Below are 23,604 nucleotides of genomic sequence, written 5' to 3'. Positions count from 1 at the left end.
GCCAGAGGAGACGCCTTTACCAGAGACGACGTGTTCGTCAGAAGAGTCATCTCCACCAGAGACGACGTGTTCACCAGAAGAGTCATCTCCACCAGAGACTACGTCGTCAGAGAAGGCGCCTTTGCCAGAAGAGACATTTCTACCAGAGGAGTTATTAAATGCGCGGGAAGGTCTCCCGCGTATTATCGAAATTACCAGCATACCCTTCCACCACGCAAGACGCATGCACCGAAGATGTTTTTACTATTTTACCCCTCCGCTTGTAAATCTATAAATAGGGCCCGAGCTCGTGTATTAGGACTTACGCTATCTCATATTTTCGAACACAACGACTATTTTCTCTTTGGTGCAAGGTTTCCGATCGGTTACTCTTTCCGGCTTTCTCGACTAGGTAGAATTTATATTTTCCCTTTATAGATTTAGGTGTTGGTTACGTTAAACACCAGGTGCTAAATATTTTTTTAACTAATTGTTCTGGAACTTTTGAATCGTATAGATTTATGTAGAATATGATATATATATATATATATATATATATATATATATATATATAGGCCAAGGTTCAATGAAGAAGGCCTAAATGTAAGAAAGAAGAAAGAAATAATCTCATACGTTGATCTTATCTAATCTAACGGACATGATTTGTTCACGCCATGTTCAACGGATTTTTTCGTTGAACATATGGGGGGTCAAAACCCAGAACCCCCAAAAATATTATATATGTTCACGAATGTTCAACGAAAAAATCCGTTGAACATGGCGTGAACAAATGATATCCGTTAGATTAGATAAGATCAACGGATAAGATTACTTCTCTCTTCTTTCTTACATTTAGGTCTTTTTCATTGAACCTAACCCTATATATATATATATATATATATATATATATATATCATTGTAAAACTAATTATTCATTTAATATGATTCATTGTTATATTTTTTAATATTTTCCGCAGAATTTATTTATTTTATTAATTCGTAATTTTTATCTATTAAGAGAATATTTACTTTACATGATTGATAAAATGACTGATTAAGTATTTTTATCATCAAGAGTGGAATTTCTTCAATCTCATCTTTTTAATGGGATAAAATTTATGTAAAATTAATTCAAATGATAGAAATAATTAAGAGTTTTGGAATATTCCAAAATTTCAATCGATCAAAATAAAATAAGTGACTAATCTTATTATTTTTATGTATAAAGTTAATTCTTTAAAGTAAACATCCTTAAATGTAATTTAAATAAAAAACATAATATCAGTCGCATCAGGACGGAAAAAATCTAAAAACGAAATAAAATGAAAAGTATGATCGAATATTTTAAATTCCTTTTGTTTGTGGTTATATCAAAATAACGAAAATAAATTGCTGGCAACGGAACAGTTTGAAGAGCTATACACGATTTATCCGCGGCTGAAACGCATCTGACAGTTGTGCCTTCGCTACCAAGCAATGCCCACACGTGTCGCCATTTGGATGCCGATTCATTCACACTTTATCTTTCCTATCGTATAACCCACCGCGGCCCACATTTAACCACTTTCCATTTTTCACTCCCTAAATCTCCTCAAAATCAACGTTTCAATTCTCGATCGTCACTCAAATTCGAATTGAAATTTTCAGCTCGTGATTGAGAGGTATTTTTGGGGGGAAAGCTTTTGATTTATCGGAACATTGAACTGAACTTATCATTTCCCTGTAATTCCGGAGGCAGAGCGCGACCACCATGGGAGCTTCACAAAGTCGCGAAGGGCTCGAGCTTTCCGATTCGGAATATTCCGACGAGGAGGAGGTAGAGGAAAGAGAGGAGGAGCACTATTCGGAGAAGCATGCCGATGCAGAGGATCGTGCCCCGCAGGTGAGTGCAAAAACCCTAGACGAAGTCGATTCGAGGTTGAATGCTTTAAAGCTGAAATACCCGAGCAATGCGTCTCCTTCGCCTCAGAAACCTAAAGTTGACTTAAGGAACGCCGCTAAGCTTTACCTTCATATCGGCGGCAACACGCCCAAGGCGAAGTGGGTGGTTTCTGAGAAGCTCAGTTATTATAAGTTTGTTAAGAAGTTGAAAATCGATGACGAGGACGATTATGATGAAGACGAATTGCGTCGTGGAGAAGGATTTTGGGTTTTGAAAATCGGGGAGAAGATCGCTGTTAGGGTTTCCACGGATTTGCAGATGAAGTTTTTCGGGGATCAGAGGAGGGTTGATTTTGTGGATAGGGGCGTTTGGGCGTTGAAATTTTTCCTGGACGAGGAGTATAGGGGTTTTGTGACTAAATTTCAGGACTGTTTGTTTGAGAATGTTTATGGATTGAGAGCGACAGAAGAAAACAAATTGAAAATATATGGAAAGGAGTTTATAGGTTGGGTGAAGCCGGAGGAGTCAGATGATGCCATGTGGGAGGATGCAGATGATGGTGAGTGGAAGACTGCGGATAAGAGGCCTGTGAATTTCTCGGATAGAGAGAGCCAGGATTTGTTGGAGGAATTCGAGGAGGCGGCAACGGGTGGCGGGATTCAGAGCTTGGCTTTGGGGGCATTGGATAACAGTTTCTTGGTTAGTGATTCAGGAGTTCAGGTTGTCAAGAACTTTAGTCATGGGATTCATGGGAAGGGAGTTTATGTCAAGTTTGATGACAAGAAGTTGGAATCGAGTTCTGGAAACTCCGGAACACCAAAGAAGGGGCTTTTGATGAGGGGAGAGACGAACATGATGCTGATGAGTCCATTGAAGGAAGGGAAATCACCTACTACTGGGCTTCACCAGTTGGATATTGAGACTGGGAAGATTGTTACAGAGTGGAAGTTTGCAAAGGATGGCGTTGATATCACTATGAAAGATATCACTAGTGATTCAAAGGGATCACAATTGGACCCTTCTGAGTCGACATTTTTGGGTCTGGATAATAACAATTTGTGCCAGTGGGATATGCGCGATAGGAAGGGGGTAGTTCAGAAGATCGCAGATGCCAATCCGCCTGTGCTGCATTGGAATCAAGGTCACATGTTCTCGAGAGGGACCAACTTTCAATGCTTTGCAACTGCTGGAGATGGCTCCATTGTTGTTGGGTCGCTTGATGGGAAGATTAGACTGTACTCGAGGACTTCTATGAGGCAGGCGAAAACTGCGTTCCCTGGCCTTGGCTCGCCAATAACATCGGTTGATGTCACCTATGATGGGAAGTGGGTGTTAGGCACCACAGACACGTATTTGATCTTGATATGCACTTTGTTCACGGATAAGGATGGTAGAACAAAAACTGGTTTTTCTGGACGGATGGGAAACAAGATTCCAGCTCCAAGGTTGCTGAAGCTCACTCCTGTTGATGCACATCTGGCTGGAGCTGGTAATAAATTCCACGCTGGTCATTTCTCTTGGGTAAGTAACTTGCAAATATATTGCCTTTTGACTCCTTTGCCTAAAAATGTATTTGTATGATATTTACATGCTTGAGTATGTGCTTAGCCTATCAATCATTTATATGCCCCCCCCCCCCCCCCCCCCCCCCCCCCCGGTCCTTAAGCTTTTTGTCTTGTCATATTAAGAGCCTTGCATCTGGATTTGATCTTTTGGACTTGAATCCTCTTCATTACTAGTTGTTTGCTTGCTATGATGGATATTGATATTGCACATGACGCCGTGTTTGGCATACATTTTTTCACTTGCAAGTGGTCGGTATCTAGATAGACTCCATGCAAACTGCTTAATTATGCGGCATGAGATCTCCCTTCCGAGGGAAACCATTTGTCGAGTTCTCCATAAGCATGTGGATTCTTGGTTTGGGATTTTGATATTGAAACAAAGATAATTAAACTAACTATATCAACCACTTGGTATATATGTACGCGTGTTTGTTCCTCTAAGGACTGCGAACTAAGTAAGCTTCTGGCAATCATTGTTTGCATTAGACTAGCTCTTTTCATCTATTACCTTCATCTTTTCCGTGGTTAATTTTATTTCAATAAGTTGGTACACTCAAATATTTGCCCTTGCCCTGTTATGTGATCAATTGCAATATTGGCGCAGTGAGTTTTGGTTTGATTACGCTCTTTGAATCTAATACGTGTTTGTTGAATTTGTCAGGTTACCGAGAGTGGTAAACAAGAAAAGCATCTGGTTGCTACGGTGGGCAAGTTCAGCGTGATATGGAACTTTCAGCAAGTGAAGAACAGCGCACATCACTGCTACGAGAAGCAGCAAGGACTGAAGAGCTGCTACTGTTACAAGATAGTATTGAAGGATGAATCCATAATCGAGAGCCGGTTCATGCACGACAAATTTGCATCGGGCAGTTCCCCTGAAGCTCCGCTTGTTGTGGCAACTCCGATGAAAGTAACTTCCTTCAGCATGTCGGGGAAACGATGATGAGATGAGGATGTTGGCTTGTCGGTACTTGTTTTATTTTATATACCTCCTCAATCTAGTATGTTTTGGTGTGTAGATGGAGGAGTGTCCTTTTTCAGTGGGTATTTAGAGTTTTTTCTTGTATAGGGAATTGATTTGATTCTTCACCTTTGTATTTCCTAACAATTGAAATTTAAATATTAGCAAGAGTTTGATTTGTAAAACATTAATTTCGACCCGAAGCAGACCAAACAAGAACTTGAAAAGAAGCCAAACCTATATGCAACAATGTCGATTTCTGTTGATGAATCTGATTCCTCGTTTGTAAGTTTAGTTGCCTAACCATAAACATATCGCTAATTTCACACACTTGATAAGCTATGGATCTTTTCAACTTCGTTATACTGATACAAGTTTATCAACACAGCTGGTATCAGTACGTGAAATATAAGAGCGATATTTATTTATAGCATTTTTTGCCGGAGACAACATAAGAGAGGCATTCATACAAAAACGATGCAACAAAAAATGGAGTAGACATTTATCATAAACGCAAAAATCAAGGTAAGAAAAAAGCGTAAGAAAACGCAAAAATTTCGCGCCAGGTAGGGGTCGAACCTACGACTTTCTGCTTAGGAAACAGACGCTCTATCCACTGAGCTACAGGCGCTGGTTGATTGCATGTAGAGAGATATTTTATTTATATAAATTATAGTTACCAATCCCTAATTTATTGAGCTTTTGGAAGGAGATTGACTAACCGTGAATATCTCATAGAAAAAATATATATCCAAATTTTTAAATATAAATATATTTTATTTATCTCAAACTGTTCTCCTTAATAGAAAATAATGAATTTAGTAACAGGTTCCTTAGAACATGATCCATAACTCCATTGAAACAAAACGAGTAGTAATAGTTTTAATCAACTTATTATTTGTTCATTAATTTAATAATTTTACTTCTATACGATGCAATATGAAAACTGCCCCAACATAAAATTGGGATTTAAATGATGAAGCTTAGTCAATTATGTAGCAATCTATCTTCAAGCATAGCCCCTCATGCACACCATCTCCCCTAAATCCATGTCCAACATCGCCCATTCCAAATTCGACCACTTTTCTCTCTCTAACCTCTCTCCCTCTCCCCGCCCTCGCCGGAAAATTCATCCACCTCCGCCGCCATGTCCGCGTGCGTCTTCCTCCTATGGCTCGTTAGCATCCCTCTCTCAATCCAAGCGGCCCGACAACCCAGAGGTTCGTTGCTTAATCTAATATTAATGCATTCTCCACGTTCACAAATTTGATGGAAAATCTTTTCAATTCTACACACTGCAGATTACCTCATAAGCTGCGGCGCTAAAACCGAAATCAAAGAAGGGGCTCTGAAATACGTTCCCGACAGCGACTTCATCGCGACCGGCAACACCACAACCTTAAAGCGCACCGACATCTTGCCTCGGCTGCGAACCCTTCGATTCTTTCCAAACGCCAACGCCAGGAAGCATTGCTACAGCTTCCCCGTGATCAGGGGCGCCAGGTATCTCGTCAAGACCATATATTTCTACGGAAAGTTCGACGGAGGAAGAGCGCCTCCGGTGTTCGACCAGATCATCGACGGCACCAAGTGGAGCACCGTGAACACGACGGAGGATTTCGCCGGCGGGGGATCCTCGTTCTACGAGGCCGTCGTGGCCGCCCAGAACAAGGTCCTCAGCATATGTCTGGCTAGGAACCAGCACACCCCCGCTGGCTCCAGCCCTTTTATCTCGTCTCTCGAGGTGCATTACCTCGAGAGCTCCGTCTACAACTCCACCAACTTCGACAAAGCCATGTTGATGACGGTTGCCAGAAGTAGGTTTGGCTCACACGACGACATCATCATTAGGTAAATTTACTTATGATAACTCCCTTCGTTCTATTACAAATATCCCATTATTTTTTGACAACTTTTTGACACGGAGTTTAAGAAATGTGTAATTAGTAGTAGGTTGATAAAAATTGTTTAAATATTAGGTATAGGAGACAATATATTACCAAAAAAGGAATGTGATATCCCATTATAGAAAATGAGACATTTGTAGTGGGAGAGATAAAGTATTAGATTGATAATATTACTTTTATTTGAATTGGGATATGTATATACAGTTACCCGGACGACATATTCAACCGTTTTTGGGAGCCATACAAGGACGAGAGCCCGTTCGTGACGAGCCATTGGAACGTGACGACGACGTCGTTTTGGAACATCCCGCCGCAGAAGGCGTTTGCGTCGGCGCTGACGACGAGCAGGGGGAAGACTCTGACGCTGAACTGGCCGCCGTTCCCGTTAAGTAGCGGACTCTACTACATCGCGTTCTACTTTCAGGACAACCGCAGCCCCAGTCCGTACAGCTGGAGGGTCTTCGACGTCCAAGTTAACGGCCACTTCTTCTTCCAACACATGAACGTGACGGAGCAAGGCCAGGGCGTCGTCGGCACCAACTGGCCTCTCTCCGGCCAGCTCGTCATCACCTTGTCTCCGGCTCCCAGCTCTCCGGTGGGGCCGCTCATCAATGCCGCCGAGCTCCTCCAGCTGCTGCCCTTCGGAAACAGGACTCTCACCAGAGATGGTATGCATATTTATTTCAATTCGGTCTTCAAATTAATACTCAATGTATTGGTGGATTGGACAGCGGTGGCGATGGAGGAGTTGAAGAAGGAAGTGGTGAATCCGCCGGAAGATTGGGGAGGGGATCCATGCCTGCCCATCGGCCATTCCTGGGGCGGCGTTTATTGCACCGTCGCCGAGCCCTTTCGTGTTGTGTCTTTGTAAGTGCACAAATTGGAGCTTTCAATATCAAAAGTATTGCTGTTTGATGAGATGTGTGTGAAAATGGATATATGTAGGAATCTAAGCGGGTATGGATTGTCGGGGAAGCTGTCGCCGAGTATAGCTAGATTAACTGGGCTCAGACACATGTAAGTTTGATGATGATGCTTGCTTTGTTTTTGTTTTGTAATTTGATTTGGATGATATATGATGGTGTGTCAGTTGGCTTGGAGACAACAAGTTTTCGGGCGTCATACCTGATTTGAGCCCCTTGAAAGCTCTAGAAACTCTGTGAGTTGCTCTCTAATTTTGATTCATTGCTTAATTATGTGCAAATAATTGTGACAAAATATTATACATGGGAAAAAGGCATTTGGAGAACAATCAGTTTGAAGGGCCGGTTCCTCCTTCGTTGGGGCAGCTGCCCAATCTTCAACAAGTGTAATGCCTCACTTTCTCTCACTCTTCATCTTCCTCTTATTTCTTACTAGTGTTATCAAACCTCTCTCTCTCTCTTCCGCAGCTTTCTCCAGAACAACAAGCTCAATAGTAGCGTTCCCGAGCCTCTCACTAAAAGAGATGGTCTCAGTGTTCGGTAATTCTCTCTCTCTCTCCCCATTTTAGTATACCCTTTAATTATAGAGATCTAATGCTTATCGTTTCATGATTTGATGATCAGACTATCCTAGCAAAATGCAGCAGCCCCAGGAGACGTAAAGCTAAGGTGAAACAAGAGGGAGAGATTCGTGTTTTGACTGTCGAAAATGGAGATATGTCTGTATGTAAATATACATTTGCTTCGTCTTTCTACAATGTGATTGTTTCAAGAATTAGTATCCATCATCATACTCACTATTTTCTCTACCCAACTGCGACGTGTAATCATAATAGTCATATATCATCTTGTCGACATAGATAAATATTAAATGCTCTTGAATTATGACATTTATAGTCACAATATAATTTGAATTCTATTACATTGATTGAATTAATTTTATCATTTTATCATATTCGTTGGAGATGCCTTGAATGGACACTTTCCTCATCATTCAAAAATAAATAAATGTTGATTGATGATAGTGAATCAGTGATTATGGATAGTCATAATTAGCAAATTTCAAAGTCAAGCCTTGGAGCTGAAAAATAAAAGTGCCAAAGTTTAAGAGAATGTGGTGTAAAACGCGACGGTGCATCCTATAATTGAAACTGTAAACACTCCCATAATTTCATCTCGTGCACCTCAACTATCCACGCCATTCTCTCTCTCGCTCTACAAAATCCGTTATATACTCACTTTCTTTCTCCAACTGTAAAACTTGAAGATATTTATATGGAATGTTGCCGATAAACCCTACCTCAATTGCTCCCCTTTCCAACCCTCCGATTCTCTCATTCCCGCAATTTCTCTCCCCATCCTTCGTTACCTTCCGCTGCCGAGCCGCCGCCGACAACGGTCTCCCGCGCTCCTGGTTCAATTCCGCCGCAGCTTCCGACGCCTCCGCAGTCGGAATTGGCAATACTTTACCGGATAACGTAGGCTCTGGCGCTGCTACTGGGAGCAGTAATAGTAAGAACACCAAGGTTAATGCGAAAGAGAGATGGGCGCGAGATCGGGAGAGCTATATGACCGACGCCGACGACGCGCTGCCGCTTCCCATGACTCATCCCAATTCCTCCCCCGTGTCGCCGGAGGAAATCGATAAGAGGCTCAGCTGCGATCCTGTGATTGAGGTAATTTATTAAATTTTAATTGTTGCTTAAATCCACATTTAATGTTTTAATTCTATTGAGTGCAAATGATAGTTTGGCTTGCGTTTTGTGTTGTGCTTGGAGTTTAGCATTGCTCCCGAGGATGGGAAGTTTGACCGTGAAAACAAGGCTAACTTGATGAAATGGATGCTAATTTCTTTGAATTCTGTATTAGAGTTTGAGTATGAATCTTATCATCATTGATGTTTACTGAAACAGAAGCTGTATGTATGTTAATGTTACATGTCGAATTTGGACGAGTGGAATTTCTTGAAATCGGTTGATGATGATTTAATTCCCCCTACATTTTTAAACCAATGCGAAAAAAAGAGGTTTCGCATAGTTCGAGAAAGGGGAATTTCCACTCCAGCTTTGCTCTCACTTGCTGCTTCCAGATGATTTTGATTTGTTAGCATTCACATAAGTTAAATGGATCGTTGCCAATTTGATTGCTAGCAACTACTTTAAATGGCGAGCAGTTTACTTTTTATCTCAATATTTTCCTTTTATTTTTCAGTTTCTGATGTCTTGGCAAGGAAAGTTGCCTTCTTAATAAGAATTTTCAATTATTTTAACATTTTTAATACCAAACTCTTGCTTGCTAGAATTGCGTTAAATGTATTCTGGAATTACAGGATTGCAAGCCAATGGTATACGAATGGACTGGAAAGTGTCGTAGTTGCCAAGGATCTGGTTTAGTCAGCTATTATAACAAGAGAGGAAAAGAAACCATCTGTAAATGCATACCTTGTCTTGGGATCGGTACTATTTCCTTTTTTCCTCTTTCACTCTTTCTTTTTGTTTCTCAATCCCCTGCCCCCCACCCTCCTTCAAGTTGGCTATTTTTTGTTCTTCTACTTGGGATGGGATTTTCGTGATTTCATACCAAACTTGGATTACGAGCTCATACAAATACGAAATCCAAATAAAGCTAAGAATCCCAGCAAATTCCTAATTGAGATTGAGGTAGCATAGAATCATTTTTAGAAGAAATGTGAAGCACTAGGTTGCTGTCTATTCTACAGTGACAGAAATTGGTTGGGATTTAACTTACTGCCTAGGAGAATTCTGCTTTACGCACTTTTGTACTCCATTTATAAAAGCACAATATAGGTTTGACAAATGCCAAAAGGCTCTTTTGGAATGAAAAATAAACAACAGGCTTGTTTTGAACACAAGGTCTTGATTGTATTAGCTACGTGTAATTCTGAAACAAGTGAGGTGAGGAATACTTCAAGGTAAAACTAATGAAAGTGCACAGTATTGTAATTCAACTTAGGTTACTCCTCTATGCCATGATGGCCATATCCTATATCATATTCATTCTGTGGACAATTGTTTCATAGAGCACGTGTCACATCACTTCTGGATTAGGAAGTCATATCATGCTTTGCTCTTATTCTTTTGTTGAGATCTTTTTACCAGTAGCACTTGATTTCAAATTATACAGACATTCCTTACATTTTCCATTGGCATTTTTCATGCATGCTATTATCACCTTAGAGATTCTTAAGAGTTAAAACTGCTTTCACAAAATAGAACATAGATGTGACAGACAGACCACAATGCAGAGACACTACATTACTTTATTAATAATATTACACTTTTGATGTAGATATTTGCTTTAGATGCTATCTAATGCAGATCTTCTGTTAGCATGAGGAAATTGTTGAGTGTAATTGTGCACCGGCTTTTCAATCAACTCTTCAGTCTCTCTTTTAACTCATTTAAAGGATCAGAAACATGATCTTTTTCTTTCATCATAGCAGGATTTGTACAGAAGATAACAGCGCGGGATGATATTGAGGTGATGGAGGACTTGGATAATGGAAAGCCATCTTGATCGATATGCACCGCATATATCACTTTTTTCCTAACCCCCGAGTTCCTTTCCACATTCTTAAAGATGCAACATTGTTGCAGTTTTTCAATATTATTGGTCGTTATATTCTACCTATTTTTTTAACAACTTTTGAAAAGTCAAGAGAATCTGTATTGTATTTACTATTAAGAAGGATAAACTTGCAAGAAAAGGAATGTTGTGGAAGATGGAATCAAGTAAACACATATAGCAGCCACAGAATAAGAATCTCTTTTCATCTTTTTACAGTTTCCCACTTTCTGTGTCCTTTCTTGTACCTAAGAATCTTGATTATGTGATTTCTAAGTAGTCCATGAATAAAGTTATTCTGCGTTATCATTCAAGCATCAGAATAACTCCAACCATATCCCATCATAGCTTGATCAAGCATTTATATATTCACTGAGTCTCTTAAATTTTCTCATATCTCATCCCTGTCTCGACTCTTGCAAGTAAAACGATGTCTAGTTTCAGTTTCCTGGACCTGCAGTACAATCTGTCCAAGAGGAAGTTCTTGAAAAAGCCATCAAGAATGTTCTCTCGAGACAGGCAGACGTCAGGCCTAGCGCCCGTTTACATGCCGACTATAGAAGAGCTGAGGCAAGTGTTCAACAAATTCGACTCCAACAGAGATGGGAAAATATCTCCCGAGGAGTACCAGGCAATACTGAAGGCCTTGGGGAAGAGGAATCTGGTGAGGAAGGAAGTGCAGAAGATATTCGAGGTGGCGGATTTGGATGGCGATGGCTTCATCGACTTCAACGAGTTTGTGGAGATGCAGAAGAAGGAAGGTGGGGTGAAGACGATGGATCTGCAGCGGGCCTTCCAGGCCTTCGACAAGGACAACGACGGGAAGATCACGGTGGAGGAGGTGTACGAGCTGCTGCGGAGGCTGGGAGAGAGATGCAGCCTGCAAGACTGCCAGAAAATGGTGCGAGCTGTGGATGCCAACGGTGATGGTGTGATCGACTCGGATGAGTTCATCACTATGATGACTCGAACCATGATTACATACTAGATCAATTACTCGTGCTTGGTGTGTGTGTGTTTAATTTCATCATGCTAGACCAAATTCAATAGAAATGAACCGAGTCTAGTACCCTTTGTGTAATTATGCTTGCTTTAGTATGTATCCAAACTTTTTAATTCTGTAGTGATATTTAATGATTACGGAACTCCATGTATACGTGCATACCAACAACGCTAAATTACAATGTTCGATTCCAGGAGAAATCCCATAGTCAGTCTTCATTGAACCAAAATATGTGAAACCTCTATCATCAGCATTAACACAACTTTCTAAACCAGCAAATAAATAGAGTGGAATAAATAAATGGTCATCAAATTGGCGGGCAAATAAACTCGAGTCACCCTCTTATCTTTTTACCACATTCTGACACTCATCATCTTTCTAATCGTGTATTAAAGTACTATCTTAAACACATTTTACTATATAATACTACCTCCATCCATGAAAGAACTTTCTAGGAGGAAGTGACACGAGTTTTAAGAAAAAATATTGTTGAGTGTATTGAGAGTGGATAAAAGTAGTTGAGTGTATTGAGAGTGGTGAAAATGTGTCATAATTAATATTGAGAGTTGTGAAAAGTGAAAAGTAAGAGGATTATAAGTGGTGCGGTATAGTCCAAAAATAGGTAGGAAGTTCTTTTATGGACGTCCCAAAAAGGAAAGATAGGAAGTTCTTTCGTGGACGGAGGGAGTAATTCTTTCTAAAATTTTATAATAATTGTATTAAGCTTCTTAATGATTAGTTTCTTTAAATAAAGTAGAGCCTAATTTTGTTATATTTTCACAAACAAATTAAATACTTATTTTCCTTTTTTTTTCAATTTTATAGTTAAATTCTTCCAATTTTCATTTAATATTGAGTGAAGTATCAATTATAATAATATTTTATTTTCAGTATGAATATTATAAAGTAAAAAAAAAACAAATATTTTATTGTATTTTTAAATATAATACTATAAAATTATTACTTTCGGCTATAAGAAATTGTTGAATATAATTGTAAACTAAAGTAGCATATAAAAGGAAAAAAACTCATTAATGTTGCATATTAAAGAAATCAGTGGGAGTTTTAACAGGAAAAATATTATAGCAATGTGACCACACATATGGTGTAACTATTTAACATATTTCTATGTTCGTATTTAAAATATTTTTACATACACGTACATATGCAGATGCAGAGTAAAATACACGTACATATGCAGATGCAGAGTAACGGCAACCAAACCTCAAAATAAGCAATTTATATTTTTTTTGGAAACTCGAGTTAGCAATAGTATTAGCATAAGCCAATAAGGAAATTTATACTATTTCAGAAAAAGAAAGCTTATTTCCAACTTTACCGCCAAAATTAGATGAATTTAAAAAGGGGCAGTGTTTGTTGTAAGGCTAGAAGATGAGAGACGAAGACGAAGACGAAACCCTCTCGACTTCCGGCGACTCCACAGGATCCGAACCCGATTACCATGTCTCGCCCGAATCAAATGGCTCCGAGTGCGATAGCGAAGATGAAGAAATGCCGGGTACCCGTTCGGCTCCGGCGCCGAACCTCCGACGGAAGTCGCAAAACGTAGCCGCCCTCGTGAGGTTTGTAGTTTGTTAACTCGTTTTTTTTGTTCAAACATTATTTTTTGAGAATTAGTTACTGCTCAGTGATCACAGCGGCATTGGGTTGTTCTAGCTGTTAGTGTGTGAGGTGCTTGAGTTGTGTGGATCTAGGGTTTTTTTTTTTATCGTTTCTGATCTCATTTTAAGCTATTTGTATCAAATTAAGGTTCTCTGATTGTGTCAGCAATATTTAGTACTAGGGTTTTAATTCCTAACTAGAGAAATGCAGTAATTTGCAATTGAGAGAAGATACATTTCCATGTGGCTTTGTCTCTGATATCTTTTAACAAGTTAGGTTGTGGTGTTTTAAATCAGGGGAAACCTAGAAGTGAATCGGCAGTCGCTATTTCCTCGAGTTTATTCTGTAGTGGGTTCAGAGGCCACCTTAAGAAAGCCCTTTAAGCCTCCCTCTTCCTTTGGTTACTCTGAGAACAAAGAGCAGTTGGCACGTAAGCTTTCGGCTCGCAAACGGTTTGTGCCATGGGGGTCCACGAGGCCTGCTCTAGTCCACATTTCAAACAGGTTTGGTACTCCCAATACGATTGAGAATGATGTTCCCGAGGAAAGTGAATCACTGCCTCCAGGAATTGAACCTTTGGTGTTGTGGCAGCCGGAAGAGTCCAAGGAACAAAATGATGAATTTACTTTTGTAACTGTAGATCCCTTGCTTGTGAAGTTTCTCCGGCCCCATCAAAGGTACTGCTCAGCAGATTTTCTTGTTTTCAATATGTGAGTTTAAGATTGTGAAACTAAAAGACAAAATGTTTCCACTACTAAGAAGAGGTTCAAGATAAATTCAGAATATATGGTGTGACTAGCATCTTAGTATCATTTTGCATTCTTCATGAGGATCAGCATCATGTAACTTCTTTTTACTGAATGCTTGCTCAAGGTCTTACAAAAGCCAAGCCTGTTATTTATCAATTAAAAAGTATTTATAGCTGGTTAGTGTTAAAATTCAGTACCAAACCAATAACTTGCATCACCCAATACGGATAAATATTCTGTTTCTTTTGTCACACCACTCAAGTGGAAGGTCGTTTGATTTTCATTTGCAGAGAAGGCGTGCAGTTCATGTTTGATTGTGTTTCTGGTATGCTCAGTGCTGAAAACATCAATGGATGCATTTTGGCTGATGATATGGGGTAAAAGTTCAGTAACCGATGATGGTCTTAATTCCCAGCTTATGAGACTGAAAAAAAATCTAATTTATGTAACTTCTCATTGATGTTCTAAATTTGGGTTTTCCTTCTTCAGGTTGGGAAAGACATTGCAGTCGATCACACTTCTGTACACCCTTCTTCGTCACGGATTTGATGGGAAACCAATGGTTAAAAAAGCAATAATTGTGACTCCTACTAGCCTTGTGAGTAACTGGGAGGCTGAAATCAAGAAATGGGTCGGGGAAAGAGTTAAGCTTGTTGCTCTTTGTGAGAGTACTCGAGATGACGTCATCTCTGGAATTGATAGTTTTACTAGTTCCTCAAGCCCTTTACAGGTGCTTTTCTGGTGTTTTTTAAGTTATCACCAAATGTTCAAAGTTACTCAACTCACATTCTGACAGGTACTGATTATTTCTTATGAGACGTTTCGGATGCATTCTTCAAAATTCAACCAAGATGGATCCTGTGACCTACTTATATGTGATGAGGCTCACAGGCTAAAGAATGATCAAACATTGACCAATCGAGTAAGATACATTATCTTTTTTCCATTGAGCTTATTTTTCCTGAATGAGATCATTCTGGATTCAAGATGACTTTCATATCCATATGGAGCAGGCGCTAGCTGCTTTATCATGCAAACGACGCATTTTGCTCTCTGGCACTCCCATGCAAGTAAGAATTTCCTAAGCATCCTTACAATCTCATGGTGTGTTCTCTCCATTTTCTTATTTGGAATTATCCATTTTTCTGTGTTATCCCAACGTAGAATGATCTTGAGGAGTTCTATGCCATGGTTAATTTTACAAATCCTGGAGTTCTGGGTGATGCTTCATATTTTCGGCGATATTATGAGGTATCAAACAAAATTTTGACTATGTCAGGCATCTTTATGTCTATGGAACCTAAGATAGATTTGGCAATGTGGTGTTTGTTGTATCTGATTATTCCTAGGCTTTAAAAAACACTCTTTCTTCATTTTATCTTAATATTTGTTCTGCTCTGTACTTCTGGAGATGCCAATTGTATGTGGTCGAGAGCCAGCAGCTAGTGAAGAAGAAAAGAGACTTGGTTCAGAGCGTTCTACAGAACTAAGTTCAAAAGTAAACCAGGTAAACTATATTATTCAATATTCCCTGCATCTGGACTTCAAATTGCTACTTTCCATTCTCAATTAAATCTTAATAAGAATACAAACTTGCTCATCTTTTACAATTTTTTTGTTATTCATGGCTTTGGAATACAGCACAGACTTAAGATACTTCTTATAATTTGTTTGCTTGTGTCTCAGTTTATATTGCGAAGGACAAATGCATTACTGTCTAACCACCTACCACCAAAGGTACCTAATTTATTTCTGAGTTTTATGCAGAATAACTCATGCAACACATCTGAACTAAGGCCATAAGATCCTATGACTATGCAGAATGACTTTACTTGTATACTAAGAAAATCATGATTTTCCCACTCCATGGTTGATGTTCCGACATCAATGTTTCAAGTGATTATTTATTCCTATATATATATGTGCCCCTGGGCTATCAATCATTCTTTTTGTTTATTTTCTTGCCTGCCCTCCACGGTAGTATATCTGTTCAGAACAAATAACCATGTAGATCCACATGACAACGTTATAATTGTTTCCCTTAATTTTGATAGATTAGATAGAGAGGGGGCTTGGTCTACAACTTTTGGAGTATTTGTGATTATTTGGCCTAGGAATCACTAGTTAATGGACTTACTTTAGAGGTCCTTTGCGTATACAGGAATATCATTTCCACAACACTGCAGAATGTACGTCTGTAGATCAAATTGATTCCAATAAGAGTATATGTTGAAAATGGAAAAGTGAAAAATTATTTAGTATTGCACGATTTAGAACTAAAGTCTTGTTCGTCTGTCACTGTATTCTAGCTATTGAACGTCCGGGGATTTTCACAAGTTTTACTTTACCTATCTATTGAAAAATCTGAATTACTTATAGAAGAATCAGCTAGATGGCAAAGCTAACTTGGGTTTATTCTGACTGTCTATTTCTTTCTGGCATCTGAATGGCATATACTGTTGGTTTGGTTCAGTTCTAGTAATTTAGACCTGAAAAACCAATGGATCTGCATATATTGTGCCTTAATTCAGTAGAGTCCAGCTTCCACCCACATTCAATCTCGAGACTTGGGAGTTTTGATTATGTCCGTCACTTGGTACTTGAAGTTCCAGAACTAGATTTGAGAGATACATGTTCTGCATAAAAAGTTATTCATGCTGTCCAATAACTTATTTTGTTTTGATATCTAGATGATTTGCTTCAAATATGCTGATATGCTTGTGTTAACTAGAGTAGCCCGTGTCTTTCTACAGATAGTCGAAGTAGTGTGCTGCAAAATGTCGCCACTCCAATCTCAGCTATACAGCCATTTTATTCAATCAAAAAATGTAATATTCTTTCCTTTTGTATGATATGTGCAGTCAACATCAGCTTCTGCATGAGATGTAGTAGAAGAACATCTAAGAATCATAAGCTTTAAATACAGGTAAAAAGAGCAATTTCAGAGGAAGCAAAACAATCAAAGATCTTAGCATATATAACTGCTCTTAAGAAGCTCTGCAATCACCCAAAGGTATGTTGTTTTTCAGGAATTAAGAAAATCTTGGATTTATGGTGAACTTTAGATATAATTGTATCCTTGGTGTCAAAGGTAACTTTAATCTTTGTGATTGATACGAGGTTCTCACTAAAACCTAGTGATAAGATGTAAAACATTCTTGTTTGCCTAGATTCTTGTTTCTTCTCACAGACAGGTCTCACGACATTCCATGTGACCATATACTGTCATTTTTCATTGAAAAGTGAAAACTGTTGCCAGGGTTTACCAACGCATCAATCTCAACCCCCATCATATGTTGGGCATAATTTTTCATTTGAAGTTCTAATTTTAATTTCTTGTTTATTTGTTGCTGTTGTGGATATAGTAGTTCTAACACCAGAAAATCTTATTTGAAGCTAATATATGATACAATTAAGGGTGGTAGCCCAGGAACATCAGGATTTGAGGATTGTTTGCGTTTCTTCCCAACATCAATGTTCTCTGGAAGGTAAATCCTTTCTGGTTATTTTGTTTTTTTTGATCAACTTGAATTTACCTGATCCTAATTTAAGTGATTACATGATTTTCTCTCAGATCTGGATCCTGGACTGGTGGAGATGGGGCATGGGTTGAGCTATCCGGAAAAATGCATGTATTATCCCGGTTACTTGCTCAGCTTCGCCAGAAAACAGATGATAGGATTGTTCTAGTTTCGAATTACACACAGGTTCCAATTTTTTAACCTTAAATGATCGAATACTTTGACGGATGATGGGATGCATCTTCTTCTTATTCTACTGATGTTCAATTTTTTAAGTACTGCATGCCACTTTTTGGATCAAAATTCCTTCTGGGATGAATGGATGAATGATTCAATTAAAATGAAGAAGTGGATATGAGTATTTTAGTCTGGTCTTGGATATTCTCATTTCTACAAAAGACCATACTGATTATTGAAATTTATTCTGCAATTGGTGGACAAAGAAAACACATAGAGAAGCTACATCCAATTTTCAGTTTTGTGCTAACCTTACTTTTATCAGGCTTTCCTTAAGCATTCCATATTTAAAGCAACTTGGACCAAATAAACACTTGAACAACTGTTCCTATGAAAATTCTGTTTGACATGGTAACTGTAAGTGAAAGTTTGAAATGGTTAATATAATGCAATTGCTTATGCTCTCACCTAGAAGAGTATAAAAGTATGATAGGGACTTACTGAATCTGTTCCATACATCAATGTGAAATTACTTAATTTTCCAAAACATGGCTAGTATGTGATAAACTTATGATAGACTTGGATTTCTTCTAATTTCTTGAAGTGTCCACATCAGCTTGATCTGACTATACAGTCTATACTTAAGTTGTCGCATATAGGATTTCTTTTTTTCCCTTGAATCTTTTCAAAATTCTTTATTCTGCCATAAACTTGGCATGAAAGAAGTTTGTAGTTAGGGTCTATTAGCTTGATCATGTTGTTAGTCAAACTTAAGTGCAGTGTGGAAGCAGTTATGAAGATTGCTGTCATCTCTAGTTGCATGAATACTTCTATTATACTGATTTCTTTTTTTATGTTTGTGTTATTTTGTTTCATTGAAGTGTGGTCATTTTGATTCCATTCTTCTTTTTCAGACTTTGGAACTTTTCGCTCAATTATGCCGTGAAAGAAGATACCCTTTTCTAAGACTTGATGGGAGTACATCAATTAGCAAAAGACAGAAGTTGGTTAATCGTTTTAATGACCCTTCAAAGGTACATGATTTTTCTTCTTCTTTGAGACGTGTCCTTATGTTTCGCCTTTCGGGAAGCCTTGTGGATTTAAAAGCACGATGCTATTTTGTTTGGACTTGTTTAAAGATTCAAAATTAGTTATCTAGTAGTTGTGGTCTTGTTTTTATTATACGTCGTTAAATGTATAATCCACCTAAGATTTTGGCGAGGTGATTCGTCATTCCATCGCTGGATTCTATAATGCGGGGCATAAATTATTTTTTTTTTCAAAGTTTGGGGGTTTTTAAAGTGAAAATGTGAGTTGGGGACATCTTTTGTAAAATGCTAAAAGTTGGGGTCACAAACTATGATTAACCCTTCTTTTAATCTAAATAAGGTTTTTGTTCTTATAAATAAAAGGAAAATCTGTCTATATGTTTTTGGCCATCATCAGGTTGTATTAACGTGTTTTTTCAGGATGAGTTTGCCTTTCTCTTGAGTAGCAAAGCTGGCGGCTGTGGCCTCAATTTAATTGGTGGAAATCGGCTGGTTCTCTTTGATCCTGATTGGAATCCTGCCAATGATAAACAGGTAAGTTGTCCTTTTATATGAAAATTCATATTTGGCTTCAAGGGTGTAATAAATAAAAATTCGAATTTTGAACAAGATCTCTTGAGTTCTGATTCTCACAGGCTGCTGCAAGGGTCTGGAGGGATGGTCAGAAGAAGAGAGTCTATATCTATAGGTTTTTGAGTACTGGAACCATTGAAGAAAAGGTTTTGTGCAGTAAATTCTTGATGCATTTGCTTTCCTATCTGTACATCTCCCGAATCACTTATGCAATGCTGTATATTTCTGCAGGTATACCAGCGTCAGATGTCAAAAGAAGGTCTTCAAAAAGTTATTCAGCATGAGCATGTAGATTCAGAGATGGTACTGTACCCTATTTTCTTATATCTCTCATTTTCTGTTTGTAATCCTGTGAACACATTATGAAGTCCTCATCACAGGGAAATCTCCTTTCAACGGAAGATCTACGCGACTTGTTCACATTTCATGAGAACACAAGGTGTGTCATTGTTTGAAGTTTTGAACTTCTTTTCCAAACGCACAAGGTTCACAAAAATTACAAGAACTATCATTCTTTTAATTAGTATTTGGTGGGTTTTAAACATCATGCATCCTAAAGAAATGTGAGGATGAGCGTTGGCAGTGTATTTTTTCTTAGACTTAATATGTCTATGTAGTTTTATGTGTTCTGATCTAGTTCTGCTACAGTGTTATGAATTCCATAAAACAAGTTTAGGTGGAATTGAATCCCAGCAAATATGGTTACCCCTCCACCCAAGAAGATAAAAGCAATACTAATTAATAAGTAAATAAAATTAAACCAATAAATAAATTATGTTCAAACTGTATTTGTGAATGTTGTGTGAAAATGTCAATTTATATGCAGATTGATATATAAGTTCAAATAATAAGCTTTATTGTGAACTGTATTATGAAAACCTCACCTTATTGTTGAATCTCCAGCATTTTTGTATTCATGAGATCACGTCTAAAACATTTATTGTCAATAACGCAAATGCTTTTATCATATAATTGAATTCAAAATAGGATGATTTTTCATTTGGCATCTCGTTCTACCTTCTAGTGAGATGCTGATTTCTGCAAAGTGCCTTTTTGCTCTTGCACACCACTTTTTCTTGTGTGAAATGCACAGGCTACTGAAATGACTAATGAAAGTTTTGGAACACCAAAATAGGGTCCTCTAATACTGTGAGATATTCTCTCTGTATTACTAATGATAACATTTTGTAGCTCGGAAGTACATGAAAAGATGTGCTGCAACCGCTGTAGACAACAGGAAATGATGTCTGATAGTATTCTCATATCTGAGTGCCTGAACGGAGGCTGCCAAATTGATGAAGAGGATATAGGGGGATTTGCAGGCATTGCTGGGTGCTCTGGAAGTTTGAAAAGCCATGAGAAACAGGTTTGTGAGGTTCAAAATATCCAGATTCTTGAAAGTAGATCACCTTCATTTGCTCAAACACTGCTTTATCTAGGTTGGGGCTCCCAAGGAAGAGGACTTAGCTAGCTGGGGGCATCATCATTCTCCGTCATCTGTACCTGATCTAATACTTCAGGCTTCTGCAGGGGATGAGGTGAGGGTTTCAAGTGAAGCAGATTCTGCTTTAGTTTATTTGGTTAAACTTAAATTACTGGTCATCACATTTTTAGTATGACAGCATTAGAGATTATCATCATTAAACAAGGTCAGATTGAAAATCACACTCTTCACCTTTTGTTTTCCTCTTTGATACTTGTGAGTTGTGAGTAGACAATTACAAACATTTTAATGTGTCTTTCTATAGTTGATAAAGAGACCTAATGGATTTGCAAATATTGAGTACAAATTTTACATTTACTAGCGTGATTGACTTCCCAAGGAGTATCTTATTCTTTGATTAGCCAGACTTTTCTTCCCAATCAAAACCATTTGTGACTGAACATGAAACTGAGTTGTTTTGCTGACTAGTTTTTCATAAACATGAGTTGAGGGTTCTTGGAACTTAAAAATAAGATAGTATCAACCTTTTTATAGGATTTCGTTTCTAAAATTTCACTTTTTGTGTCGAATCAGAAATTTCTTTAGCATAAGGACTGAACATGAAACTGAGCTGTTTTGCTGATTAGTTTTTCATAAACATGAGTTGAGGGTTCTTGGAACTTAAGAATAAGATAGTATCAACCTTTTTATAGGATTTCTTTTCTAAAATTTCATTTTTTGTGTCGAATCAGAAATTTCTTTAGCACACGGACCTATTCTACTTGTCACTCAGAGATTTCTTTTTCCCAGTTTTTTCCCTTTTTGGCTATTTTCTTTGTTCACTGCTAAAGTTTATAAATTGTCTCCTGTTCATATGCTTTCATTAACTTGTTAATGGTTCTCTAGATTTTATTTATTTATTTATTTTTAAAATTTTAATCTGGATTTAGGCCTCTTTTTCATGAGGCATTATGAGTTATTGTATAGTTTCTTCAAATACCAAAATTGCTTATCTGGAATTTACCCATATCAAATTTGATCATTTCAAAATGTTATAAATAATAATTTTGTTCACAAGTCAGGACTCAGGTAGAATACTGCACTTGTGGATATTGGACCAAAGTAATCCCAGTATGAAATTAAAGCAAAATACAATATAGCCAAAATTAATTACAGATCTTACTGACTTTTATTGTGTATGCTCTTTGTACAATAACCTTTTTCTTATTGTACATCAGGTTTCATTTGTTTTTACAAATCAAGTAGAAGGGAAACTTGTCCCTATTGAATCAACTGTGAGACCAAAGATAGAGGCGGTAGAACGCAAAGGCCTCTCTGTTTTAAAAAGAGACCTCTCCCGAGAAGCAGTATTGCCATTTAAGAACAAAGATATGTCGCCAGCAATCTCTTTTAGGAGAGATTCGAGAAGCTCATTCAATTTTACGACTCTACCACAGCCACACTCAAAATCAATGAGAACTTTAGAAGGTAAAACTAAAATCTCGCTGTTGCCAAGAAGCTCTGTGAGTTTTAAAATACCTTCAAATCGGTTATCTCCTGCTTGCATCAATGATGATGATTTTGCTTAGGTTTTGGTCATCTGGCTAGTTCTGGTTTTGCTTATATTAGGTTTTATCCCCATTTTATTAAAAAATAGTCATATAGTCATCATATTCAGGCTGGATTAACCACTATTTGCCCATTGGATACACATAATTCAGTTGTCCCTATACTTATGTACGTTACAGAACCTTGCAAAATTTTCCTGTGATTACATGAATAAAGTAAATAAATTCTTTATGTTCCTTGGATAAAGTTTTAAAATTGTGTATGATTCCTGCGTACTAACTTTTCTTTTGTTGACTGCTTAAGTTAACTGCTGAAGTCAACTACCTAAATGGCTTTAGAGTTGGCATCTTGGGAGTCTGTCTAACATATACGTTTACTGGTCTAATTCTAAGCAGCCAGTTTTGTTGACATATATAAAAGGCCTTTTGAAGTTTTGTTACCTATGACTTCAAAAACCACGAGTCCAAATTGAAAGAAATTTGAATAACTACAATGCTTGGCATGTTTCGGTGCCTGAAAAGAAAAAAAGACCTGCATATTTCTATGTTTTAATCAATGCTACTCTTTCGTATTCTGATTTACACATGCTCAGATTCCAATTTCCATCTGGATATAAATTTTTTATTTCATCCATGTTGCATATCATCATCATTAAATTCTGGAATGAACTTCAAGAAAAATTCCATTGTCGCCCACTCTTCCTGGAGTAGCTGTATTGAATCTTGTTTAGTTTCTTGTCCATTACTTAGGTTCCTGCAAGTAAATTGCATGTTCTCTTTGATGGAAAACATATATATTCATCATTTTCTCATTCTTTTCATATGTTCTTTATGATAGATAATTTTTCCCGAGCAATATAGATTTTATTTTTTTGGACTAGTATTATGTGATAATATTTTCTCATATTTTCCACCCTAGAAAACATGAGAGATAAAAAGGTGGGTGTGATAAAATTTTGATCATTTTTATCCTTACTTTTCTTATGATAAATGTACCATAAGAACACTCTTATGACTTATCTTAACTGCTTAGCATAACAATCCCTTCCATTACTTGTGATACACATAATAGTATTTGAATAAATTTTCACCCCAAAAGAAACCGTTGTGAATTTT

The 23,604-nt window shown here is 37.8% G+C and overlaps 5 protein-coding genes and 1 non-coding gene across 9 annotated transcripts; 5 read left to right on the top strand and 1 right to left on the bottom strand.

Moving 5' to 3' along the window:
* The first annotated feature begins 1,402 nt into the window (after positions 1–1,402).
* On the top strand, positions 1,403–4,578 carry LOC131004780 (protein CYPRO4). The gene is made up of 2 exons (XM_057931543.1): positions 1,403–3,382; positions 4,088–4,578. Exons 1-2 carry the CDS (start codon positions 1,730–1,732, stop codon positions 4,367–4,369), a joined length of 1,935 nt encoding a protein of 644 aa, XP_057787526.1. The 5' UTR covers positions 1,403–1,729; the 3' UTR covers positions 4,370–4,578.
* Positions 4,579–4,945: 367 nt separating this feature from the next.
* TRNAR-CCU (transfer RNA arginine (anticodon CCU)) lies at positions 4,946–5,018 on the bottom strand. Its single transcript has one exon. It is a non-coding gene; the product is annotated as a tRNA-Arg (tRNA).
* Positions 5,019–5,402: 384 nt separating this feature from the next.
* LOC131004776 (probable LRR receptor-like serine/threonine-protein kinase At1g67720) lies at positions 5,403–8,139 on the top strand. Of its 2 annotated transcripts, XM_057931537.1 has the most exons (9): positions 5,406–5,607; positions 5,689–6,238; positions 6,499–6,962; positions 7,026–7,161; positions 7,240–7,311; positions 7,385–7,453; positions 7,532–7,603; positions 7,686–7,757; positions 7,842–8,139. In XM_057931537.1, the coding sequence occupies exons 1-9, from the start codon at positions 5,535–5,537 to the stop codon at positions 7,849–7,851; spliced, it is 1,518 nt and encodes a 505-aa protein (XP_057787520.1). In that variant the 5' UTR covers positions 5,406–5,534; the 3' UTR covers positions 7,852–8,139. The 2 variants fall into 2 exon arrangements, with proteins under 2 accessions (XP_057787522.1, XP_057787520.1); XM_057931539.1 differs by lacking the exon at positions 7,532–7,603 and having other exon boundaries at positions 5,403–5,607.
* A 141-nt stretch (positions 8,140–8,280) lies between these two features.
* Positions 8,281–11,952, top strand: LOC131004777 (protein disulfide-isomerase SCO2). 2 transcript variants are annotated; one of them, XM_057931541.1, is made up of 3 exons: positions 8,281–8,893; positions 9,547–9,673; positions 10,681–11,952. In XM_057931541.1, the coding sequence occupies exons 1-3, from the start codon at positions 8,498–8,500 to the stop codon at positions 10,752–10,754; spliced, it is 597 nt and encodes a 198-aa protein (XP_057787524.1). In that variant the 5' UTR covers positions 8,281–8,497; the 3' UTR covers positions 10,755–11,952. The 2 variants fall into 2 exon arrangements, with proteins under 2 accessions (XP_057787524.1, XP_057787523.1); XM_057931540.1 differs by having other exon boundaries at positions 8,300–8,893; positions 9,547–11,116.
* Positions 11,233–11,952, top strand: LOC131004778 (calmodulin-like protein 30). The gene has a single exon (XM_057931542.1). The coding sequence runs from the start codon at positions 11,233–11,235 to the stop codon at positions 11,788–11,790; it is 558 nt and encodes a 185-aa protein (XP_057787525.1). The 3' UTR covers positions 11,791–11,952.
* Positions 11,953–13,107: 1,155 nt separating this feature from the next.
* LOC131004752 (protein CHROMATIN REMODELING 25) lies at positions 13,108–22,720 on the top strand. Of its 2 annotated transcripts, none has more exons than XM_057931501.1 (21): positions 13,108–13,388; positions 13,725–14,105; positions 14,468–14,554; positions 14,667–14,907; positions 14,974–15,099; positions 15,191–15,247; positions 15,342–15,428; positions 15,589–15,684; positions 15,864–15,914; positions 16,931–17,005; positions 17,104–17,190; positions 17,574–17,665; positions 17,752–17,884; positions 18,790–18,909; positions 19,345–19,458; positions 19,560–19,643; positions 19,729–19,800; positions 19,878–19,936; positions 20,689–20,863; positions 20,937–21,035; positions 22,159–22,720. In XM_057931501.1, the coding sequence occupies exons 1-21, from the start codon at positions 13,198–13,200 to the stop codon at positions 22,507–22,509; spliced, it is 2,778 nt and encodes a 925-aa protein (XP_057787484.1). In that variant the 5' UTR covers positions 13,108–13,197; the 3' UTR covers positions 22,510–22,720. The 2 variants fall into 2 exon arrangements, with proteins under 2 accessions (XP_057787484.1, XP_057787486.1); XM_057931503.1 differs by lacking the exon at positions 13,108–13,388 and having other exon boundaries at positions 13,746–13,931; positions 14,020–14,105.
* The last annotated feature ends 884 nt before the right edge of the window (positions 22,721–23,604 follow it).

This window comes from Salvia miltiorrhiza, unplaced genomic scaffold (genome assembly GCF_028751815.1).
Source record: "Salvia miltiorrhiza cultivar Shanhuang (shh) unplaced genomic scaffold, IMPLAD_Smil_shh original_scaffold_455, whole genome shotgun sequence".
NCBI lineage: Eukaryota > Viridiplantae > Streptophyta > Magnoliopsida > Lamiales > Lamiaceae > Salvia > Salvia miltiorrhiza.
Note: the sequence above shows the minus strand (reverse complement) of the source record. Positions and strands in the feature narration are given on the sequence as shown.

Bases quoted from the DNA above. Each gene is read 5' to 3' on its own strand.
- LOC131004752 (XM_057931501.1), top strand. From the start codon at position 13,198: ATGAGAGACGAAGACGAAGACGAAACCCTCTCGACTTCCGGCGACTCC. The intron at 17,191-17,573 runs GTATGTTGTTTT...TCTTATTTGAAG, and splicing joins AGCTCTGCAATCACCCAAAG to CTAATATATGATACAATTAA. The intron at 17,885-18,789 runs GTTCCAATTTTT...CTTCTTTTTCAG, and splicing joins TAGTTTCGAATTACACACAG to ACTTTGGAACTTTTCGCTCA.
- LOC131004776 (XM_057931537.1), top strand. From the start codon at position 5,535: ATGTCCGCGTGCGTCTTCCTCCTATGGCTCGTTAGCATCCCTCTCTCA. The intron at 7,162-7,239 runs GTAAGTGCACAA...GGATATATGTAG, and splicing joins CCCTTTCGTGTTGTGTCTTT to GAATCTAAGCGGGTATGGAT. The intron at 7,604-7,685 runs GTAATGCCTCAC...TCTCTTCCGCAG, and splicing joins CTGCCCAATCTTCAACAAGT to CTTTCTCCAGAACAACAAGC.
- LOC131004780 (XM_057931543.1), top strand. From the start codon at position 1,730: ATGGGAGCTTCACAAAGTCGCGAAGGGCTCGAGCTTTCCGATTCGGAA. The intron at 3,383-4,087 runs GTAAGTAACTTG...TGAATTTGTCAG, and splicing joins ACGCTGGTCATTTCTCTTGG to GTTACCGAGAGTGGTAAACA.
- LOC131004778 (XM_057931542.1), top strand. From the start codon at position 11,233: ATGTCTAGTTTCAGTTTCCTGGACCTGCAGTACAATCTGTCCAAGAGG.
- LOC131004777 (XM_057931540.1), top strand. From the start codon at position 8,498: ATGTTGCCGATAAACCCTACCTCAATTGCTCCCCTTTCCAACCCTCCG. The intron at 8,894-9,546 runs GTAATTTATTAA...CTGGAATTACAG, and splicing joins GCTGCGATCCTGTGATTGAG to GATTGCAAGCCAATGGTATA.